Source organism: Gopherus evgoodei, chromosome 4, assembly GCF_007399415.2.
Source record: "Gopherus evgoodei ecotype Sinaloan lineage chromosome 4, rGopEvg1_v1.p, whole genome shotgun sequence".
NCBI classification, from domain to species: Eukaryota; Metazoa; Chordata; order Testudines; family Testudinidae; genus Gopherus; species Gopherus evgoodei.
The window spans coordinates 85,765,788-85,786,890 of record NC_044325.1 but is presented as its reverse complement, the minus strand read 5'-3'; the positions used below and the strand labels follow the sequence as shown (position 1 = coordinate 85,786,890).

Sequence of the window (21,103 nt, the reverse complement as noted above, 5' to 3'; positions counted from 1 at the left end):
AGAAGAATACTAAGGCCTAGATTCTCAGCTTTGCTCGGTATTTGCTAGGTGCTGCTGAGGGTGTGAGGAGGTCACAGCTATGGCTCCCTGGTCCGGAGGCTGGTTCTATGCCTGCCATACCTTGAGCATAGTGTAAAGCTGTGGTAGGGCTGCTAAAATATATCAGCTGTTTATGGCTCCCAGGGCAATGAACTGAGAATATTTGGACCACAGTAGCACTATCTGGCCACACTGTCTCCCTTCTTCCATGTCTTCATTATGCTCTTTATTCTTGGATCCCCAGTTCTGTGGCTACAGGGAGATCTGCTGTCTTACTGCCCCTCAACACCAGTGGCTATATCAAAGAAGAGAATATAAATTGTAAAATTAGGGGTCAGTGACAGCATGTGGTGAATGGTAATAGCTCTGCTGAAAACCATCAGACAGGCAGATGCACCATGCACTGAGAGCCTTGGACTCACTTAGTTACACGCTAGTATTGCCTAGTGTGAATTTTCGCAACTACTTTCTACTGAATGGAATGTCAGACCTACTCAAGTGTTTGTCATAAGCCTTAATACTGCTACAGTAAAAAGAGATTTACCTTTATGTCAAGAGACTATGGTTTTGCAAGAAGGGATCAGGGCCGCCCAGAGGATTCAGGGGGCCTGGAGCAAAGCGGGGGAGCTGCGGCGCTTGTACTTACCCGGTGGCGGTCTGGGACTTTGGCGGTAGGGGGGCCCTTCAATCTCTCCGTGTCTCCGGCAGCACTGAAGGGCCCCCCGCCACCATAATGCCGGCCAAAGACCCGGACTGCCACTGGGCCAGTGTTCGTGGGGCCCCTGCAGGGCCTGGGGCCTGGGGCAAATTGCCCCACTTGCCCTCCCCCCCCTCTGGGCGGCCCTGGAAGGGATGGAGTTTCATTCTCTCTAAACATGGTGAATCCTGGGTGGCCACAGATCTGTTGCATTAGGTGCAGGAATGACACATGTGCAGATGAGAAAATCAGGTCCAACCACATTCTTAGGAGATCCTTGTCCCTCATGGACTCTGTTGGGTTCTGTCTTTGTTATGAAGCAGCCCAACAATGTTTTTCTTTGCTTGGCAGCCAGCTCCAGAACATCCAGTGTCCCCCATCACTGCTTACTTTCTCCCTCCTCAGGAAGAGCTACACAAAACTCATTCAAAGCAACCTGGGTTCTTATGTCACTGCCTTAGACTGAAGCACGTCCCTTTGGAATATGCCCTTCAGTAGATCGATAAGAATCAGCTGTGCACCAAAGGTAGGCAAATGCAGCCATGGTGCAAATAAATGAAATAAATAATACTGATGCAAAAGCAAACTCATGTCCAAATGGTTGTACATTATCGAAAGAAATAACAATGCTCAAACCTTCTGTTGTTTTTATTAAAGCATTCAGGTTTGTACGACACACAAAACAAATAGTTTATTGATATAATCTAAATTAATAAAATAGTTGAACAACTCTTTAGATTTATATTTGTACAGAAATGATCTATGGAGCATCTCACCTTCAAACAGTGCTGCTTGAAAACAGCTATTCATGAGAATTTATTGAAATAATTGTTTGGGGCTAGATGGTGCACTTTTCATTCTCAGGGGAGAGGGAGAGATTTCCATGCAAAAGAACCATTTACTCTCCTGCACAAAGCTTAAGGCTTTGGAGACTCTGACTGACTCTTCATCACCAGTGTCCTTCCTTATATCTATATTGGAAACTATTGTCTAAACAGAGTAACTAGAAAAGATGGGAAGAAAAATCAATTGCACAATCCTAGTCTGCGAGTGTCAAAGTCATAATGTCTCTTTACTCAACAAGTCATTACTGCATTTCCAGTTATGAGAATCCATTATCACAATGTATTTGCTCCCCAACTCTCGCCTACATGGCTGATAATGTCAGTTATTGTCAATACGCCTTTGCTAATAGAAGTCAGTCTATTTGCTATTGCTTGTAGTTTAGATTCCATGTAGCACTGTCTCAAAAGGGCCTACACTGTGGTCTTTTCCCTCCCAGTTTAGACAAAGCACATAGTTTGAGTGATTATTTCCTCATTGCAGCTCTGCATTTGTGCCACCCAGAAGATACCTCTTGATGCCTATGTGGCATGTCCTGGCTATATCATCCCGTTTATCTTAGTCCACTCATAGATGTCCTGCTCACATACTATGTCTGAGTTGATGAGGAGGTATCTGTCGCCGACACAAAAATGTTTCTGACAAGCAGCACATTTGAAGCATTCCAGGTGGTATACTTTGTCCTTCACTCGCATAGTCATCTCATAGGCCCGGATTCGCTTGTCACAGGAAGCACAAAGGCCATCTTGGCCAAAAAGTCTAAAACAACAACAACAACAAAGAGTTATGCAAAGTTTCCTTGGAGAAAAGGGAGGCTGGGGGAAATAGAGAGAGAACTGAAACAAAAGAAGTGCACAATATTGGCTTTTTGCCACATGCATTGTAAGATACATAGAAGTTTAAACATTTGCTTGATGAAATCCAACAAGCAGGGACATTCAAAACTTTCCAGCATGAGTGGTGATCTGCCAAGAACCAAAGGGTGTCACCTATTTTTTAAATGAATATACCTGTTTGTTGTGGTCAAAGTAAGGGCCTAATTCTGAAAGGCAATGAGCAACTTCAATGAGATTTGAACCTCTTTAGATCAGACCATAAATTAAAACCACCCTAATACTTTCTTTCCACTCTTAATACTTGTTTTCACTTGCATCTTTCCTAATCAATCAATAGAAATTACCGGCTGATTGATAAATCTTGCCATTGCTCAGTTTTGTCACCACTATGCTGCAGGCTATGTTTTAGGATTCTACAGGGTATTTGGAATTCCTTTAAACTCAAATATGGGAGGGGGAGCCATGTTAGTCTGTATCCACAAAAACAACGAGGAGTCCAGTGGCCCCTTAAAAACTAACAGATTTATTTGGGCATACGCTTTCATGGGGTTTTTTACCCACAAAAGCTTATGCCCAAATAAATCTGTTGGTCTTTAAGGGGCCACCAGCTCCTCATTTTTAAAAAGCTCAAATGCTTCTCTACTCATAAAACCACTCCTGCTAGGTTTCAGGAGCTGGACCCTACAACCCTCTAGAAATCCATTTTAGTCCAAAGGATTTAATGATCTGCATTGCTCTTTAAGCCATATTAAGAAACCCTACTGAGACCATAATTATTGGGTTGTCTATTGAAAGGACTCTCTAATGCATGCACAACATGTTTATCCCTCTCACAAATGCACTACTTTCAGCTGGAACACTATGACCTATTCCGCTATTTGTCATAATGTAATGTCATCTTCTACTGTAGGCCGCAGCTTTCAGAGTTTAAAAACCCTATAATTAATATATAAACAGTAATGTATTATTTTTAATAAGAAAGAGAGAAATTCAGAAATATTATTTATCTGAAATATTTGCTTGTGTGTTTAAGTTCTCTGATTTGCCGCATTAATTTTAGAACTAGTGAGTCCATTTCCCATATTTTTACTGTGTTTATCACAGGCTGTGCCTGCTTCAAGTAACCTACTAGGTTTGAAAGACAAAAAAACCTATTAGACTCCGATCTCTGATGGAAAAAGAAATAATTTCTCTTGTCCACCAGGAGATGTCGCTGTTCACTTCTGCCTAATGAAAGTGATACTGATAAGGTTGTGAAATGCTTCATTTCTGAAAACATGCAGTCTCATTGTACAGAAAACACATTAATTTTGTTCCCATAGCCTGTTATTCTTCCATTAATAAATATTTGGCAAGTGCACATGGGACTGGATCAATGTTAGAATGTTTCATATAATGGAGATGTACAGTTTAAGCCACTATTGGGGTCCAACCTCCAGTCTCTAGCAAAACTCCCATTGGAAAAGCTGAGATAAAATTACAAGGAACTCTACTCTTTCCACCTCCCAATTACCTACACTCTTAAAGTGAGTTTTGTGTAAGGAATATCAGGTTCAATATAAAACTAGACCGTAAAAAGCTTGGTGTGGGAGAGAAAAGTGGAGTTCCTACTTATTCCATTCCCCCAGCTCCTAGAGCTCAAAGGATATATTATAACAAATGATGTAGAAGGTGCAATACACTTTAATTGTAATCAAGAACACACAGGTTCTTTGTTATCAAGTTATTGGGAAATAATATAGTAATCTTTATTCATCTGATTTGTCAAAATGTATAAGGACAAAGATGGGCAAGGATCCACTAATTCAAAAACTGTAACAGGTGCTCTTATAGGATCAGATTCAGCAAGACACTAAAGCAAATGCTTAAATCCATTCTATTCAGGACAATGCTTAGGCATGTGCTTAACTTTATGCACATGCTTAAATTATATTGATTTCAAGTTCTCCTGAATTGGGCCATAATTATTATAATAAATGTAAACAGCACAGTGCCTTTCAGCCTGAAGGGTCCTAGAGAACTTTAAAAACTGATACTCAAATCACAGTTATTGCACAGCAAAACACCTCTCTTCCCCCACATAGAGAGTAGCAAAGCAAAACATCTCTTTTCCATGTGGTATTATTATACTGTGGAAGAGGAAATTTGGCTAGGCACCAGGATACCTTATTCTTACAATAGAGGCAGAAGATCTTTTATATGCACTCAACCTTTAGGCCAGTGGTCTCCAAAGTGGGGTGCACGCACCAAAGGGGATGCGCAAGAGAATCCCTCAGGGTGCGTGGCAGGAGGAGCACCACTGGAGCTGTGCAGCTTTTTTTTTCCCTTTGGCAGTTCAGCCGGGAGTCCGAGCGGCTTTTTTTTGTTTGTTTTCTTCCCCTCCCTCAGCAGTTCGGCTGGGAGTCCGAGCAGCTTTTTCCCCCCCCTCCCTCGGCAGTTCGGCCGGGAGTTTGAGCAGCCTTTCCCGCCCCCCCTCCCTCAGCAGTTTGGCTGGGAGTCCAAAAGGCCTTTCCCGCCCTCTCACCCGCCCCCCCGCCCTCGGCAGTTCAGCCGGGAGTCTGAACTACTTTTTTTGTTGTTGGTGCTTCGACAGTTCGGCCGGGAGCCGGGGGTGCATGCTCAAAAAAATTTTTTACTGATGGGGTGTGCGATCGAAAAAGTTTGGAGACCACTGCTTTAGGCCTCAGTTACTATAAACATTGCATCAGAAAGGCAACACCTGCAGAAGTACAACTCCTCTAAAACTATGCTGGGGCATTGACTCAGAGGGAAGAGTAACACTTTCTGACTCTTCAGCACATACTCAAGGTGTCCCCACGCAAATGCTAACACAACTCAGCTTTGCTTAGCTTCCCACATCAGGAAGCACCACTTAGCAAAAGGTGGTGCAACCACTGTGACTACCCTCAGCATTTATATTTTAGAAATAAATTATTCAATATAATCTCTTCATGGATTCTTGTGCTGCAACATCATTAGGGATTCTAGCTTCATTATAAATATCTAAATAAACCTGAAATTACAGAAGAAAGCAAGTTAGGACAGGCTAGTATAGGGTAGGAAGACTCTGTACCTGAGATAGTCCCTCCTGCAGAGTTTCCTGCCCAGTTTATAGTACAATCGTCTCCCCACCTCTCCAAGCCTGCATCCACACAGGTCACAGCTGAGGCAGTCCTCGTGCCAATACTGATCGATGGCTTTCAGGAAATAACGGTCCCCAATGTTCTGCTGGCAACCTCCACATGTCAGCAGTGAAGGGGGGATTTGGAGCACTTCATCCACTGGCTCCCTGAGAGAATGAAACAATTGTTGGAGAAGGGAAAGCCCTTTAAACTCAGCCAAACAAGAAAAAAATCAAATCAGTCGCCTAATTAGAACAGGAATTATGGCCAGATTATTCTCCCATTGAAGTCAATGGCAGCCCACTTCACCTCCTTGTTATCAGTGGGAGCAGGAGTAGGCTTTTTTCATTTGTTTTAAAAACAGAACAGCCTAATATTTAGGAAATCACCAAAGGTGGCAAAAACATTGTTAATTCTTTGTTTCTTCTTGTGAAAAGACTAAGTTGCAAACATGACAATCTGTACATCCTCTAGCTGTTCATTGCAGTAAACACATTTAACATATTGTAAATGAATTGTCTGTATATATATACACCACTGCCCTCTACTGAAGAGAATAAAAATGTCCAACTATGAGTCACAGACACCACACTGCTATAAAATAAACAAGATTGTCCTTTAACACAGGAGGTAAGAGACAGTGATTTTTGAAGAAGAGAGTTGGGATTCACTGTCCCAGTGAAGTTCTGTTGTGCTTCTGCATATGCTGATGACGACCTAGAGACAACCATTAAGTCCTGAGATTTTTTATCATCATTTTGCTATTTTAAAGTAGTTCCCTTTTATCCACAGCAAAATGTAGCAATGCCTTCCCTACCATGAAAGGGACAGCTTACATAGTGTTTTTCAATAAAATTAGTATGTTTATCAGTAAGCATTTAAAAGGGACACCTATCAAACCGTATAAACCCCAAGATCCATCTATAGATTGCTGAAGATTGTAAAACAATTTTGCACTCTTAAAAAAAATACACACTCATTCTGTGGGCTTGAACCTGCAGTGCTCATTCTGCGGAGCTGCTGCAATCAGTGGGAATTCTGCCTTAAAAAGGGCTGCAGGATTAGAAGATGTATACTAAGAGTCCTCCAGGATTGTTGCACGGAATGAAACTTTCCTTTCAGGAAGGTACATTTGAAGGCTAAGCCTGAAGGTGGCATCTGTTTGAATAGCATTAAAAGTGAATAAATACAATAGGCAAGACTCTGGCCCCATGGAAGTCAATGGAAGTTTTGCTCTTGACTTCAGTGGTGCCAGAATTTCACCCAACCTTACTACAATACTTTTTTCCACCTGGTTAATGCAACCATGAGTCTGACTCTGATCTTACCTTCACTGGTTTTACACCAGTATAACTGCACTGACTTCAAGGAGTTACTCCTAATTTATATACGTGTGCATGAGAGGAAACTCAGGTAGTACTGTGCCAAAACTGTATTGTGGTAGTACCTTAAGGGGTTTTTTTTGAAGCAAATATTCATCCACGGTATTTTGTTCCTATACCAGTCTGACACCTCATAATTTTTTAACAAGAACAAGAAGGAATGGATCTACTAATACAGGGGATGAAGCCATAATTTTCTGCAAATACACTTTAAGAAAGTCTCACCATTGCCTGTTTGCACCACTTTTCAAGTTCTGCCAGAAACACTACTGGCAAAAAATTAAAAGAATCGCCTATGGGCTTAATCCTGCAAGGTGCTGAGTACCCTGGCTTTGATCCAGCAAAGCATGTAGGGCCTCATCCAATGCTCATTGAAGTCAGTGGAAATATGAGTCCACAGGATTAGACCCTTAAGCACATGCTTAACTTTAAGCATGTGACCAGTCATTGAATTCAACTACTCAGATGCACATGCTTAAGTGCATTCCTGAATCAGAGACAGAGCCCTCAACACCTGGCAGAATCTAGCCCAATATTCTTAAGTACCTTATTCAGTTATTGATATCACAATCTATGGACAATTTGCTTTTATTACATACCGCAACGGCAACGGCAACTGGACTGGTGAGGACAGAATGTAACTACACTGCCAGAAAGAAATCTGTCTGTTTAGCATTTCCAACAGGCCAGAGAAACTAACATTTTTCTGCCACCTTCACTTACTGGAAAACACAGTTTCCTAGTCAAAAATGACTTTCTTCAGTGTCTGAAAAATGTATAGTGCCCCAGAACTTCCATCCTAAAGACTGCAGTCCTTACTTAGGCAAAGCTCTCTCTGACTTCAGAATTCAGTCATATGATAGCATCCGCTCTTACGCACTTCCATTTTCACAGTTTATATAGCTGTGTCCTAACATTCTTCCGACTTGCAGTCCACACCTGCCAGCCCAGTATTGCCTGTAAAGTCAATAGGAGTTTCTACAGGCAAAGGATTAGACCCCAGAATTTCAAAGCATATAGAGGCAATTCCTTACAATTGCATCGTAACTCAGAATCTACTCTATGCGGGACTGAGCATCGTAAACTTGAAACCTACAGTCATAAGTCAAATCAGAGTATCAATGTAGAACCACAGTAAGTGCAGTTCATTGTAACTCGAACATCATAAAGTCGATGACTGCCTGTACCTCTGTGCCTGTGCTTTTCATGAAGTGCTACTCTTAGTACCATCCAATCACATAGATAGATAGATAGATAGATAGATAGATAGATAGATAGATAGATAGATAGATAGATAGATAGATAGATAGATAGATAGATAGATAGATAGATAGATAGATAGATGATAAAGGAATGCATGATATTTCTGTGAGGCTGGCTTGAAAACATCAATGCACTAAACAACACAGATAAGCCAAATAATATAAACAGGGTATTATAGCTACAGAACAAAGCACTGTGATCATCTGCAGTAAACCCTATAGGTCCACAAAAATATTTTAGGGATATGAGGAGATAAGGAAGCAGCTTTTCCACAATAAATGCATCCCTTCTTTTGGGAGTTCAGATGTACACATACATGAACCAATATCAGGAACCATGAGTTAGTTATTTCAAAGCCCAAGTCAGGTACTACAATCTTACACTTTGGCAGATGGTCTCTTGAGCTGCTTTCCAGCCCTGCTGGAACCTATGATTCTATGTTTATTTTTAATAGAATTTCTGTTTCATGCATTAGCTTTTCTATGTGCTTGGATTTCATACCCAGCAGTTATTCACTAGAATATAAAGAAGGTAAATAAATAAATAAATAAATATTGCTACTACTTTTAGTTGAAACCTTAAAAAAAGTACCTAGAAGGTTAAATTACAATTCCTTAAAAATCAATGGGAAATGAGAAAAATGGTAACAAATGCAAAATAACTGATATGACATATTAACTGCCTTGGACCATGTGTGTTATGTTTTACACGTATTAGATTAGGGCTTCGGAAGACAACATTCTTAATAATTTACAGGAAACAAAGCCCAAATTAATTAAGTTTATAGGGGGAAATAATATTTTAAGTTTTACATCGAAAACCGAGACTTTACAAGTGTTTTTTCTCTCTGCAATATCACGGTGACCCCAAGACACAGACAAGTGTAATGCATCTAATGCTGCTCTTGAGATGTACAGCCCTGCAATTCAGTGGAATGACACCACACATTGTGGAGCTGAATTAACACTTCTCTTGCCACTAAATGCCTGCATGTGCTTGGTGTCCGAATGGATGGCTCCAGGAAATCTACTGAAAGAGCCAGATCATAATGCTACAATCAGTTACTGAATTTACGTAACCTCTTCCACAAAGGTGGCACATGAGAACAAATGTCTCCTCCCACGCCCTCTGTGTATCAATTCTTTATATATTCGTGGTCCTTGTACAGAACCCCTCCCTCCCTCACACCACCATTATAATTTTTTGAAAGTTTCAAACTGACATGTAGTATGAAAATGTGGAAGTTGTACACCATCAGATAACAGCTCTGACCTTTCAGACTAGTCAGCTACTTCGGCAGATTAAACATGGAGCAGAGACTGAAAACAAGTTAAGTTCTGGAAAGTATTATGCACCCAATATGTCTAAATTACTCTCATCAGCATCACTGAATCTCAAGAAGTGGGGAGGGAGAAATGTACTGATCTTAAAGGTTGTTAGATTTTTTCAAACAGGAGGTTTATACTGGCTGGTATTTCACAAAACCTGAGAAATCTGATGAATCTATAATTTGCTTTCAGCTCAAAATGGGGAACTGGATGCTCTGGGTTGGTGCTGCCATCCACATGATTAGCACACTGATATCCACAGAGGTTGCCTAGTCCAGCACCAGCTCAATGAAATCTACCAAACCTCCCCATTACATGCACCAAAGTGACACACTACCAAATCTACCCAGGTTGTAATATATTACAATGGCAGCAAGGTTGTGGGGGTACTCAGGACTTTGTTGCATGCAGGGATATTATTTTGAAGGTAAAAGCAGCCCTAGTATATTTCTGAACCACCTTCTACCAGAAAGAGATCTCCAAAGCATCTCCCCAGAACTGGTGCTTACACAAAATAAATAATAATAATTAACAACAACAATAATAAAGGACTATTGAAGCTCATAAAGTCCTTTTCAAGCCCATTTGTTGGAGAAGCTCAATATCCATCAAAAGGCAGAAGGGGTAAGGAAAGAAAAAAGGCCACTTACTCGGAAGGATCGAGGCTTTTCCTCTCGATGGCTGATGACATTGGCAGGGCTCGTTCCTTTGTAGTGTGTCTCTGGTAGGATCTGCCCGCTCTGCCCTTACAAAGGCTGTCTGCTCCTGATGCCTTTTCACCAGCTGAGTTTCCCCTCCACCCCCCAATGACATTCACAGGATTTCCTCCTGCAACACCAAAGAGAGAAAGAAATATGGGCTGCTGCTGCTGCTGGGTTATGTCTCCGCAAGGCTGACCCTTAGGATCTAACCTCCCATCCTTGCAATGCTCCTCCTGTTTGCTGCGTGGCTGGGCAGCCCCAGCTGCTGCTGCTGCTGCTGCTGTTCAGATCACTGATGGAAACAGACTGTCTCAGCTGTCACTGCTGCTTACCCTGGAGTCCCCTTTGCTTTGCTTATGCCTTCTGCCTGGACAGCTCTGTACATGCTCTAGACTGAGATAGGTGCATATGCCGCAGATGCAGAGATCAGCATCATCCTTATTATTATTTAGCTCAGCCCCGAGTCTCTGGTTTCATTTCCTTTTTCCTGATCACGATTCAAATACAATAGAAGGAAATCACACTTAAAGAGACAGCTGCCCATTTCTTAACTGGACTCCGGGGGATTTAGCAACACAAACAGCAGCATCACGACTGAGTTGGCTTCTTAAAGGGCCAGTAGCAACCTCGCCAAAGAGTCCGTACTGGGGAGCTGAGTTTGCATTTTTACAACCTTGTGCAATTTAAGATTACGATACAGTTTTGCAGCGATCGAACAAACAGATATGCAGCCTGAAAACGATCTTCTGGGCTTGTATCAAGTACCCAGTACTATTTTTACTGGCATCTTTAACCACATATTACCAAAAGCACTCTAGGGTAATTGCATCTCTCGCTCGCTTGCTGTGTGTGTGTGTTCAGTGCTTTGAGGTCCAAAAATAAAAAGCATTATGTAAGAACTAAATATTACTATTATTATCTACCTAGCTATGAGCCAACTAAGCTATGTCTCTGCCTCTTTTCTTCTACGGTTTGATAGTCATCAGGTATCAGCACAATTGATCCTCACCTAGTTCATGATGGGTAGTATAGCAAATTTATACTTTATTGCTGTTTGCTGCTAATTAGCTTGAAAAGCTCTGGAGTGGGAGGTTATTGATCTGTACTTAATCACATAAACACTAGAGATGGGAACCTATGTGACCATTTCAGCTATCTCCCCACCCCTTGGCAGTCTTCATCCCTTACTCTCCCTCAAGGCAGGATAGTTCTCTGCAGTGTATCCTGGAGCAGAGTGATTTACACCAGATAAATTAAACCTACTACTGCAATTACAGCATTTTGCCTTCCTCTGAAGCATTAGGTACTGGCCACTGCTGGAGGTAGGGCCCTGGATTAGATAAACCATCTGCTCCAGTAATTGTGATGTAAAAGATCAGAAATAAAGTCTGAGTGAAGAATGAGAGAAATAGTTCACTTATATATTGATTTCCATTCAGGAATATATTTGGTCTATTTTTATTACCCCAGTCTCCTTTTATTAACCCCTTGATCCAGTTTTTTGGTCACTGGGGCAATAACACCAGAGAAACATTAAGGGTCTGATCCAAAATCCAGTGAAGTTAGCTGAAAGACACCTATGGACTTCAAGGGGGGTTGGATCAGGCCGTAACAAATCTCTGAAGTCATCTTTGATCATTAGGAAACATCCATCCATTTTATTTAAATATACTGTGTCCAATATGCTTTAAAGTTACAGTATGATAGTCACATTCAAAATCCATCATTTTTTACTAAAGGAAAAAGCATTTAGTCTTCCTCGGCAGGATGGAATGGTGATATAAATATTTCATGTCAGACATATTAACTATGATCAGGAGCAAAAAGTAAACCTTCCAGAAAGAGAGAATAATTAAACTGCTGGGGCCTTTATTAAGATAGCTTGAAGGATTAGCAACTGAATTTTAAGGGGGACCAAGAATAAATGTAAGGACTTCAAACATGAGAGCATTTTTTAAAATTAAAGTTTAAAAAAGCAAGGGACCAAGAGTTCAATCCTACCAGGAATGGAGCACTGCTATGAGGCCACTGACTGGCCTCCAGTCGGATCACCTGCATCTTGCATTTGATCCTCTATGCCCAGCAGAAGGTCATATAATTTTGTAGCTTAATTTTTTTTAATAAAGCATAGATTGGTTGTGAAAATAACCTTATCACTGCATGTGTGAAGTAAAATGTTCTAGATGGGATTGCTCTCAAAGACAGTCAATATTCAAAATTCTAGCTCCAAAAGACTGTTTTTTTTCTTTTCTTTTTTTTTAAATAAAATTTAATTATTTAATTATTTAAAAACCCCAATACAGTGCACATATTTACAGGAAAAGCCTATTAGACACAGTCCTGCCAAAGAGAAAATCACTCAATGCAAACCTAACAATGGGTAGACTACTTTTGAAAGAAACATTTACTGTTCAATCATGCCAGGAATGGAGCACTGCGGTGAGGCTACTGACCTCAGTCGGCCACCTCAGGCCAGGCCTGAAGCTGGCTTCCAAGTAGAGAAGGCTCATTGAAGTAAATTAGATACCATATGTGCTTAAGGGTTTCGCAAGGCAAGAGCACTCAGCATCCTGCAGGATCAAACCCTTAACCAATAAGAACCTGTCCCATCTGGAAATGGCTGAACAAGGTTCAAAGCATTTGGCTAAGAAGCTGAAGCAGGCTGTATATGCATTTCAGGTACAGGGTTTGACTCAGGCTTTCAGATGCTGGGCAATATGCCTAAAGAAGGTGATATGCTCAGTTGCTTAAGGAGATAGTCTGTGAAAGTGCTGATGGCGTTACATGATTCTTACAGATAGCACCTATCTGCAAGTCTAAAGAAAAGCATGATGACCACCAGAAGAAGAAGCTCTCTCAGTCTCCCTATTCTCCATGGAGATAAGCTGTCAGCAGAAGGTAGGGCGGAGAGAACTGGAGACAGAGGAAAAAGCAGATCACTTTGGTGGTGTGTAAGATAACAAATGTTCGTTTCACTGTTCTTAGTGAGAGAGTGCTGCTTGAACTCAATCTAGTTAAACAAACAGTAATCAGGAAATACTGCATGAGGATTAAAGTTGTCATGGTACCTTAAATATACTGCACTACAAAGACACAAAGTAACGTTAGGCTCCATATGACAGGTGCAATTTCCAAAACCAAAAGAAGGTCACTTTGCAGACAGCATAGTGGCTGAAGACAAATTGTCAAGAAGAAGTAGCCTGCATTGATGGGCATGCACCAGACAGCAGGATTTGTCTGAGTGGAATTTCCATAAACTGTGCTTAATTTGTGCCAGGGCTTGCCAGGGCTGAGCCCGGCACCTCTAGGCTTGGCAGTTCATATCCCTGGCACCTCTGGGCTTGCCACATAAGTTATGAAAGTAAAAATATTGCTTGAGTCCCGGCACCTCTTCCATTACAAATTAAGCACTGCCCATGAGCATCTGAAATAAGTGCCTTTCCCTAAACTTCCAGTGGCTGGATTCAACGCCAAGTCTCAAAGGATTAACAGACTGAAAGCTGAGTAAGGAAGTGCTCACCATCCTAATTAAGAACTGGTTTTCTAGTAGCTCTATTAGGGTGAGGAAATGCACATAGCAAAGTAATGGATTTTGTGAGACAGCTCAATTTTTCCTTACCAGGTTTGTAGATTATAGATACTGATTCTGATGAGAAGGACAATATTCTAGTGGGCAGAGCAAGAGACTGGGAATCAGGACAGTCGTCCCCCCCACACACACACACACACTATCTGGGCAAGTCTTTAACTAATTGTGCCTCAGTTTCCCCATCTGTAGAATGCTTCTCTCCCTCAATAGCGTGTAAGCTTAATTAATTAATTTTTATCTCCTTATGAGGAATGCTACAAAAGTACAGAGTGCTATTAATTGCTAGAAACTGCAGTGCCTATGTTTCCTGCAGCAAGACAAGTATTATTTGTAGTGTAATCTTTTCTTGCCATTGTACTTTTCTCCAGGATGCCATGTTTTCCAGTGGTGTTTAACACAGCTTTTCATAATCATTGACCACTCGGAAATCATGAGCAATAAGTGTTGGTTTCAATTAACTTTCATTAAGATGGATGATCCTATAGACTTTCTCTTGAACCAAGGCCTAGATCAAATCCAATGTTGCTGACTGTATTTATCATGCAGAACATGTGCACTAAAGGGCTGTGAATAAATTGGCTGGCTACATCAGCATATTTCTCAATGACAGCATTTTATATAACGTTTCATAGCTCCTACGGAACAGTGTCATCCAAGCAAAGAGCTAAATTTGTACATTTCCAGAGAACTGCACCCCTTGTTGGAATCTGGGGAGCCATCGTTATCCTTGCTTTTAATCTCTCCTTATGCGAGGTACCAGGACTCCCACTTGTACTAACAGAGCTCAGCCCAGCCAGACCTTAGCATTATTTTAAGACTGACTGTATCTGAGCATTTCCCGTAGACTGCATTGATAATGTGAAACCATTTCAGATCACACCTGTTTATAGACACAAAGGCCGAGAACTAACTTTATTTCTTTCAACTATAATGGATGAAAATCATTTTGCTTTTTACCTTAAAGTGCAGTTAATGAACCACTGATGCAAGAATAGAATCTCATTGACTGTGTAGTGGGTTAGTTGCTAGCTCTCTGGCTATTAGGCCAGAAAGGTTTAGAATCAAAACCATGTCTAGTGGTTAGAGCAAGATTGCCAAAGTTGTATACATACTTGTGTACATGGTGAGTTACTGAGTGGCAAGCCAGGATCTAAATCTACCACACACCTGTTTGCTACACAGTAATTCACAGTATGGACATTGCTACCACCCGCTGAAAGTTCCGGACAGCTGTTCAGCATGTGCAAACAGCTTGTGCGTTGTAGGTTTACACCCTGGCTTGCTGCGCAGTAATTGGCCAGGTAGAGAACTCCTTAGCTGTATCTACATCATGTGAGCTGTGTGATAATGATTGTACAGTCCTTGGAGTTGCTTGGATGAAGGTCCTATAAAAGTGTAAAGCTGCCACTACAGTGCGAGCTGCACTGAGAAGTGCAGATCTGTAACTGGGGTATTTTGTGTCCACCTGTGGTGTCAATTACAGAACTCAGTTTACTTTATGAAAACTATGTGACCTACTGCTGAGCACATATTGGCTACTCCAGGGGTAGGCAACCTATGGCATGGGTGCTGAAGATGGCATACGAGCTGATTTACAGTGGCACTTACACTGCCCGGGTCCTGGCCACCAATCTGGGGGGCTCTATATTTTAATTTAATTTTAAATGAAGCTTCTTAAACATTTTGAAACCTTATTTACTTTACATACAACAATAGTTTAGTTATATATTATAGACTTATAGAAAGAGACCTTCTAAAAATGTTAAATGTATGACTGGCACGCAAAACCTTAAATTAGAGTGAATAAATGAAGACTCGGCACACCACTTCTGAAAGGTTGCCGACCCCTGGGCTACTCCATTACAGTACTATCCTGTTACATTGCAAACTGCTGCTTTGGGAGATCTCAGATGTGAAAGGCAACATATAAAAACATATTCTTTTCCTTTTTCATTTGCCACTGTTTCGAGGATCTGAATAACTCTTTTATCCAATAACTTTGTCAATGTGCACTGCGTCTTTCAAAGTACTGTTTCTTTTATTGCAGGACACTACACCTTTAAAATGAGCTAGCTGCTATCATCCTTTTTAAGTTTTCTAGGGCCGGAGATGGTGATAGGATGTTAGGGAGGTTTCTCTGAGTGAGGAGAGCAGGATTTAGCCCTAACTGCTTTTGAAACTCTTGGTAAATCATGTATCAGAGGGGTAGCCGTGTTAGTCTGGATCTGTAAAAGCAGCAAAGAGTCCTGTGACACCTTATAGACTAACAGATGTTTTGAAGTATGAGCTTTCGTGGGTGAATACCCACGTCGTCGGATGCATGTAGTGGAAATTTCACCCACGAAAGCTCATGCTCCAAAACGTCTGTTAGTCTATACGGTGCCACAGGACTCTTTGCTGCTTTGGTAAATCATGTATTCAGAGAACTTGAAAAGTCCTGGCCAAGGACACACTTGTTTTTTTTTCAGGATTAACCTTTTCCTTCAATTGAAGAAAACAATGAAGTCTGCAGTTTGAGTGAGGGTTGCACTGGGGTTGTGGAGTCTAGACTTTCAGATAAGAAGATAAACTGCAGAAAGAAGAGCTAGTGACTAAATGTGTTGCCTTATTTCTTTTAACAGGCAACAAAGAGGAAATCATCCTGCTTTTACAACCGAAAGAAAGCTTCCACGGCAGGTCACACCACTGATGATGAAAAGTAAGTTATAAGCAGCCAGATGAAAGGATATTTCACTGGAGAAATGTGTAAAAAAAAAATTCTCTCTCTTCCTCCCTCTTTTTTATTGATTTCTCTCGCTCCCATCAACACTTTGCTGCCTTGCACACAAGCACAATCCAATTACCGTAAGCTCCTTACTCCACAAGGCTATTGCTCTTCGGTGTCATCCTTTCAAGTAATTTGCACTTTTCCTGTGGTAAGTACTTTCACTCTCTCTCTCTCATGTGCCACTGCCCAGGGACATGAGTCACAGGGTATGGCTACACTCTAATCAAGAGGTATGATTGCAGCACTTGTAGACATACATGAGCTAGCTTTGATCTAGCCCAGTACTCTGGGTACATACAGACACTTATGTAAAATTACACCATTAAGGTATGGACGGAGAGGAGCACTTTCTGGCTAATGGGCACAAAGCTCTTATTTTAGTATTAAGGGTCTGATGCTAAGCCCATTGGAGTCAAGGGAAAGATACCCATGGACTACATGGGCGTGGGGTCAGGCCTTAAAAGAATTATTGCTCTTAGAAAATGATCACTGAGCGTGAATACAAAATAGTTGGTCCCTTCTAGGTGGAAGGCCCAAGGGAATTATACAAGAGATTCTGTAGTTCAATGTCCCCAGGGAAGACTCTGTCTATTATAATGATAATCTTTAGTACTTATATGGCAGTTTTCATCTTCCAATTGCATTACAAACACTAGCATAATTTGTGTGCAAGTAGCCTACATGGTTTCACCTTGCTATTCACCAGGCTGTTTAATAAAAAGACAGATTTGTAAGATTACCCCTGGCATTAGTTGGTACACACAGTGCCCAGTTCATCCGTTAGTAGACGGAGTCGCCTGGTAGATGCAGTTGCCTTGGCATCACTATTAGATGCATTAACCCTGGCATCACCTGACAATATACACCATACCTCTAACGTCACATAGGATTTACACTAATCTTGTTGTCACCTCCCACAGTGTTTCCATTCCTATTTTTAATTACTTGTGAGCACTTAAATACTGTGGTAATGGGTGCCATAGCACAAACCTGCAGTTAGATTAGGTACATAGCAGCACTAATTTCATCACCACCAGATCTACATGGGCATCTGGTATCAAAGGAGGCTGTGTGGCCTAGTGGGTAGAACATAGTGTGTAGAAAACCTGCGTTCTATTCCTGGCAATGCCTCTGACCAGCTGGGTGACTTGGGGCAAGTTACTTCCCCTCTCTGTGTCTCGGTTTCCCTATCTGTACAGTGGGGGTAATGATACCGACCTTCAGCTCTTTGACATCTACTGATGAAAAGTGCTAAATAAGAACTAACTATTATTATTGAGGGGTCTCTGAAGAGTAGCATAGGTAAGTGCCCTGCCTCTGCAATGCCTTCACCACCAAGCCAGCTGTAACAAACAGCAGCACAGAGAAACAAAGTTCAGATCCTGGAGCTCAGCATTTGCACTGTTCCTTAATCTCTCAAACCCTGTCACTCTCCCTCCGTAGTCCCTATATATATTCAACCATTATCCATCTAATCCTTTGTTATGCTGCACTCCCAGTTGCAGCTTTATCTTCAGGCCACTGCACTGTAGCCTTTTATCCTCACCCGCACGCATTATCCCACAAGCCTACTTTCAACTGATCTTCTAACACTTCTTAACAGGACAGAAATCTCCTCACCAGGGAATGTCTGATGCATCATTTGAGTTATTTTTTGTACATAACGAGGTTGTGTTGCAGGCATTCCAGTCATCTAATTATTATCCTTGACCTTGGGAAAAAAAATCTGAGTGCATTTAATAATAACCCCAGTGAGCTGAGGCAGCTTTGCAATTACGTTGCATAATGTTGTCACGCAAAGGGGGTTGCCAGGGAGATAATGGTAAACACTAGCCTCAGTTCTGTCGGAAAAATAATTGGAGTCATCTCCCTTTGTGGCTGGTGCAGAGGAGCAAATTGGATGGGTAAATTTTCAGTTACCGTAGACATCAGCAACAATACCGCACTTCACCATTGACCAGATCATTAGTCCCCTTTAAATGCTTTGTCCATAAATTGTCTGGCTTCCTCTCAGTACACACAAGAGTGCATGTAGACATCATTGCAATGTGAAGCCTGAAAGGTGGCTGCACTATAACCTTTATTTTTTTCATACTGTTATTACATCTCTTCTAATTATTTACAATTGTCCTATCAAACTGCTGCATTTGGCAATGAATCCATCACTTCTGACAACTCCATAGATAATATAATCCTAGTAGTCTTGTAAATGAGGGGCTAAATTCTCCTTTCAGTTACACTGGTCCAATCCCATTGACTTCACAGGGGTCACACAGAGTAATCAAGCGAAGAATTCAGCTCCTGGCAATTCCCTGTTATTCTACCTCCTTGCTTTCTGCACTAATTGCTGCTATACAACATCTGTTTCATCTCAAAAAGGCCTCAACAGCTGTTGTATGTACCACCTCTGCTTTACCAACATATTAGGATGCTTAAATGAATGTAGAAGAGCTGGGATGCTTTGAGGCTCTCTGGCAAAATTGTTAGATACTTTCCTACCCCTTCTTGGTCACCGAATAGCATCTGTATTTGCTCCTCCCTGCCCCCCTCCCCCCACATACCTATTATTCATAGAAGTTCTCCCTTGAAACGTGTTGTTTTCTGAATGGACATTGTAGCATTGGAAAGCCTGGGTAGAATAGGGCAGTTATGAGAGAGGTACTTTCAGGGCTGATGTGAGTTATACAGCTATATCCAGAGGTGCCCACAGATATTTCAGCAAGAATTTCAGTTCTTGTCTATATTTCAGTCAGACACCTCACTCTGCAATGAATTAGGATCTGAACATTTCAGGCTAAATTCTGCTCTCAGTGACACCCATTAAATCCCATGGTAACAAAGCACCAAATTTGGCCTTAACAGATATAGACTTTAAGCCAGAAGGGAGCATCATGACCATCTAGTCTGATCTCCTGCACATTGAAGCCCACAGAACCTTATCCATCCACTCCTGTAATAGATGCCAAACTGCTGACTGAGTTACTGAAGTCCTCAAATTGTGATTTAAAGACTTCAAGTTACAGAGAACCTACCAAGTTTAAACTTGCAAGTGACCTGTGCCACATGCTGCAGAGGAAGGCAAAAAGCCCACAGGGTCTCTGCCAATTTGAGCCTGGGGAAAATTCCTTCCTGACCCCAAATATGGCAATCCATTAAATCCTGCACATGTGGACAAGATCCAGCAGCAAAATACCTCAGCTGACTGGTAACTCGGGAAAATGTGTTCTCTCTCAGGCTGCAGTAAACATTAATTCAGCATCCCCTTGGTGTTTCCAACTCTTCTTTCATGGGGCTTTTAAAGGTTTTCCCTTGTTCTACCTAAGAAGCCCCTTGCAGCTCTGCCACTGGAGCTAAGGCAGGGTGTGTGGACCAGTAGTGGCCTTCCTGGTGGTTTGCAAACTGAAATGTTTGATGACCCATGCAATATAGGCTTGAGCTGTTGGGAGGTGAGATCTTTCTCTGACAGAATAAAGAAGTCAGAGTGCAATTGAGCTATGGTATTGGGTTCACATCTCCACCCCTGCCTGATTGCTCCTGTAGCTCCCATCCCCTAGTCTATCTGAAAGCTTCAGGTCCTATTTTCAGGATGCCTCTTCTCACTGAGCAATCAGACTGTCAATTGGCACTGGTTCTGGTTCTTACTGATTCCGATCAAGCCTCTTATTCTCTACTGTGGCTGTCCATTAGCTGCTTATACCTTTGGCATTAACAAACTCTCTCCTGGCCATGCAGCGCAGGCCCCGCCACACTATAAGTGCACCCAACACTGCAGTAAGGCTGTTATTTCTACCCCTTCTCAATAGATCTCTCTTGATGTCAGACACACTTGTTGGCACACACACATCTTCTATAGCCGTTCTCTCCTGGCCCCCTCTACCATCCAATTAGAAGGCTGTCAGCGACAAAGCCATCACTCCTCCCGCAGCTCCTGACAGCACTGGGCACTGCTGTACTGCTGCAGAAGATTAAAGGAGCCTTTCCTTTGTATTATCCAGTGGCTGTGTGCTCGCTAGAATCCAATTTCTCTTCTCAGTGCATGTGTGTATGGAACAACTAATGCTCTCCTTAAGAATCCTGTCTTCATCTTTATTAAAAAGAACAAGAACACCATAATCCAGAGCTGTATATAAACATTTCCCTGCTATTTTCTTTTTACTAAGCCTCAAGAGAACTGCAGACCTTGACAGTTACAGGGTTTGGGGAGTGGAGGTGCTTTCTAGTGGTTATAATAGGGGACTGGAATCAGGATCCCAGGTTCTTTTTAATGATTCATTTAAAAACGATGGTGATTCTATTTCCTATTCGGTGATTGCTCTTTACCTTGGAAGTGCTCCGCAACTGAGAAACAAATGGGTGTGTAATTCTTTCACCCCTAGATCACTGATTCAAATTTGCTCTAGACTGGTAGTAACTGAAAGTCATTGTACTCGGAAGACTGTTCAGCAACCTTTGTGGTGAATGACAGTCCTGTACATTAACTTTACCACCCAGCATAAAGATTGCTGGGTAATACAAAAGAAATGTTGCTTTAACCTT

At 41.6% G+C, this 21,103-nt stretch overlaps 1 protein-coding gene across 2 annotated transcripts; it reads right to left on the bottom strand.

Annotated features, from left to right (window-relative positions):
* Window positions 1-1,368: 1,368 nt before the first annotated feature.
* Window positions 1,369-10,812, bottom strand: LMO2 (LIM domain only 2). Of its 2 annotated transcripts, none has more exons than XM_030560076.1 (4): window positions 10,422-10,812; window positions 10,161-10,338; window positions 5,489-5,704; window positions 1,369-2,338 (listed from the first exon to the last, which is right to left on the bottom strand). In XM_030560076.1, the coding sequence occupies exons 1-4, from the start codon at window positions 10,426-10,428 to the stop codon at window positions 2,119-2,121; spliced, it is 621 nt and encodes a 206-aa protein (XP_030415936.1). In that variant the 5' UTR covers window positions 10,429-10,812; the 3' UTR covers window positions 1,369-2,118. The 2 variants fall into 2 exon arrangements, with proteins under 2 accessions (XP_030415936.1, XP_030415938.1); XM_030560078.1 differs by having other exon boundaries at window positions 10,544-10,812.
* Window positions 10,813-21,103: the final 10,291 nt, after the last annotated feature.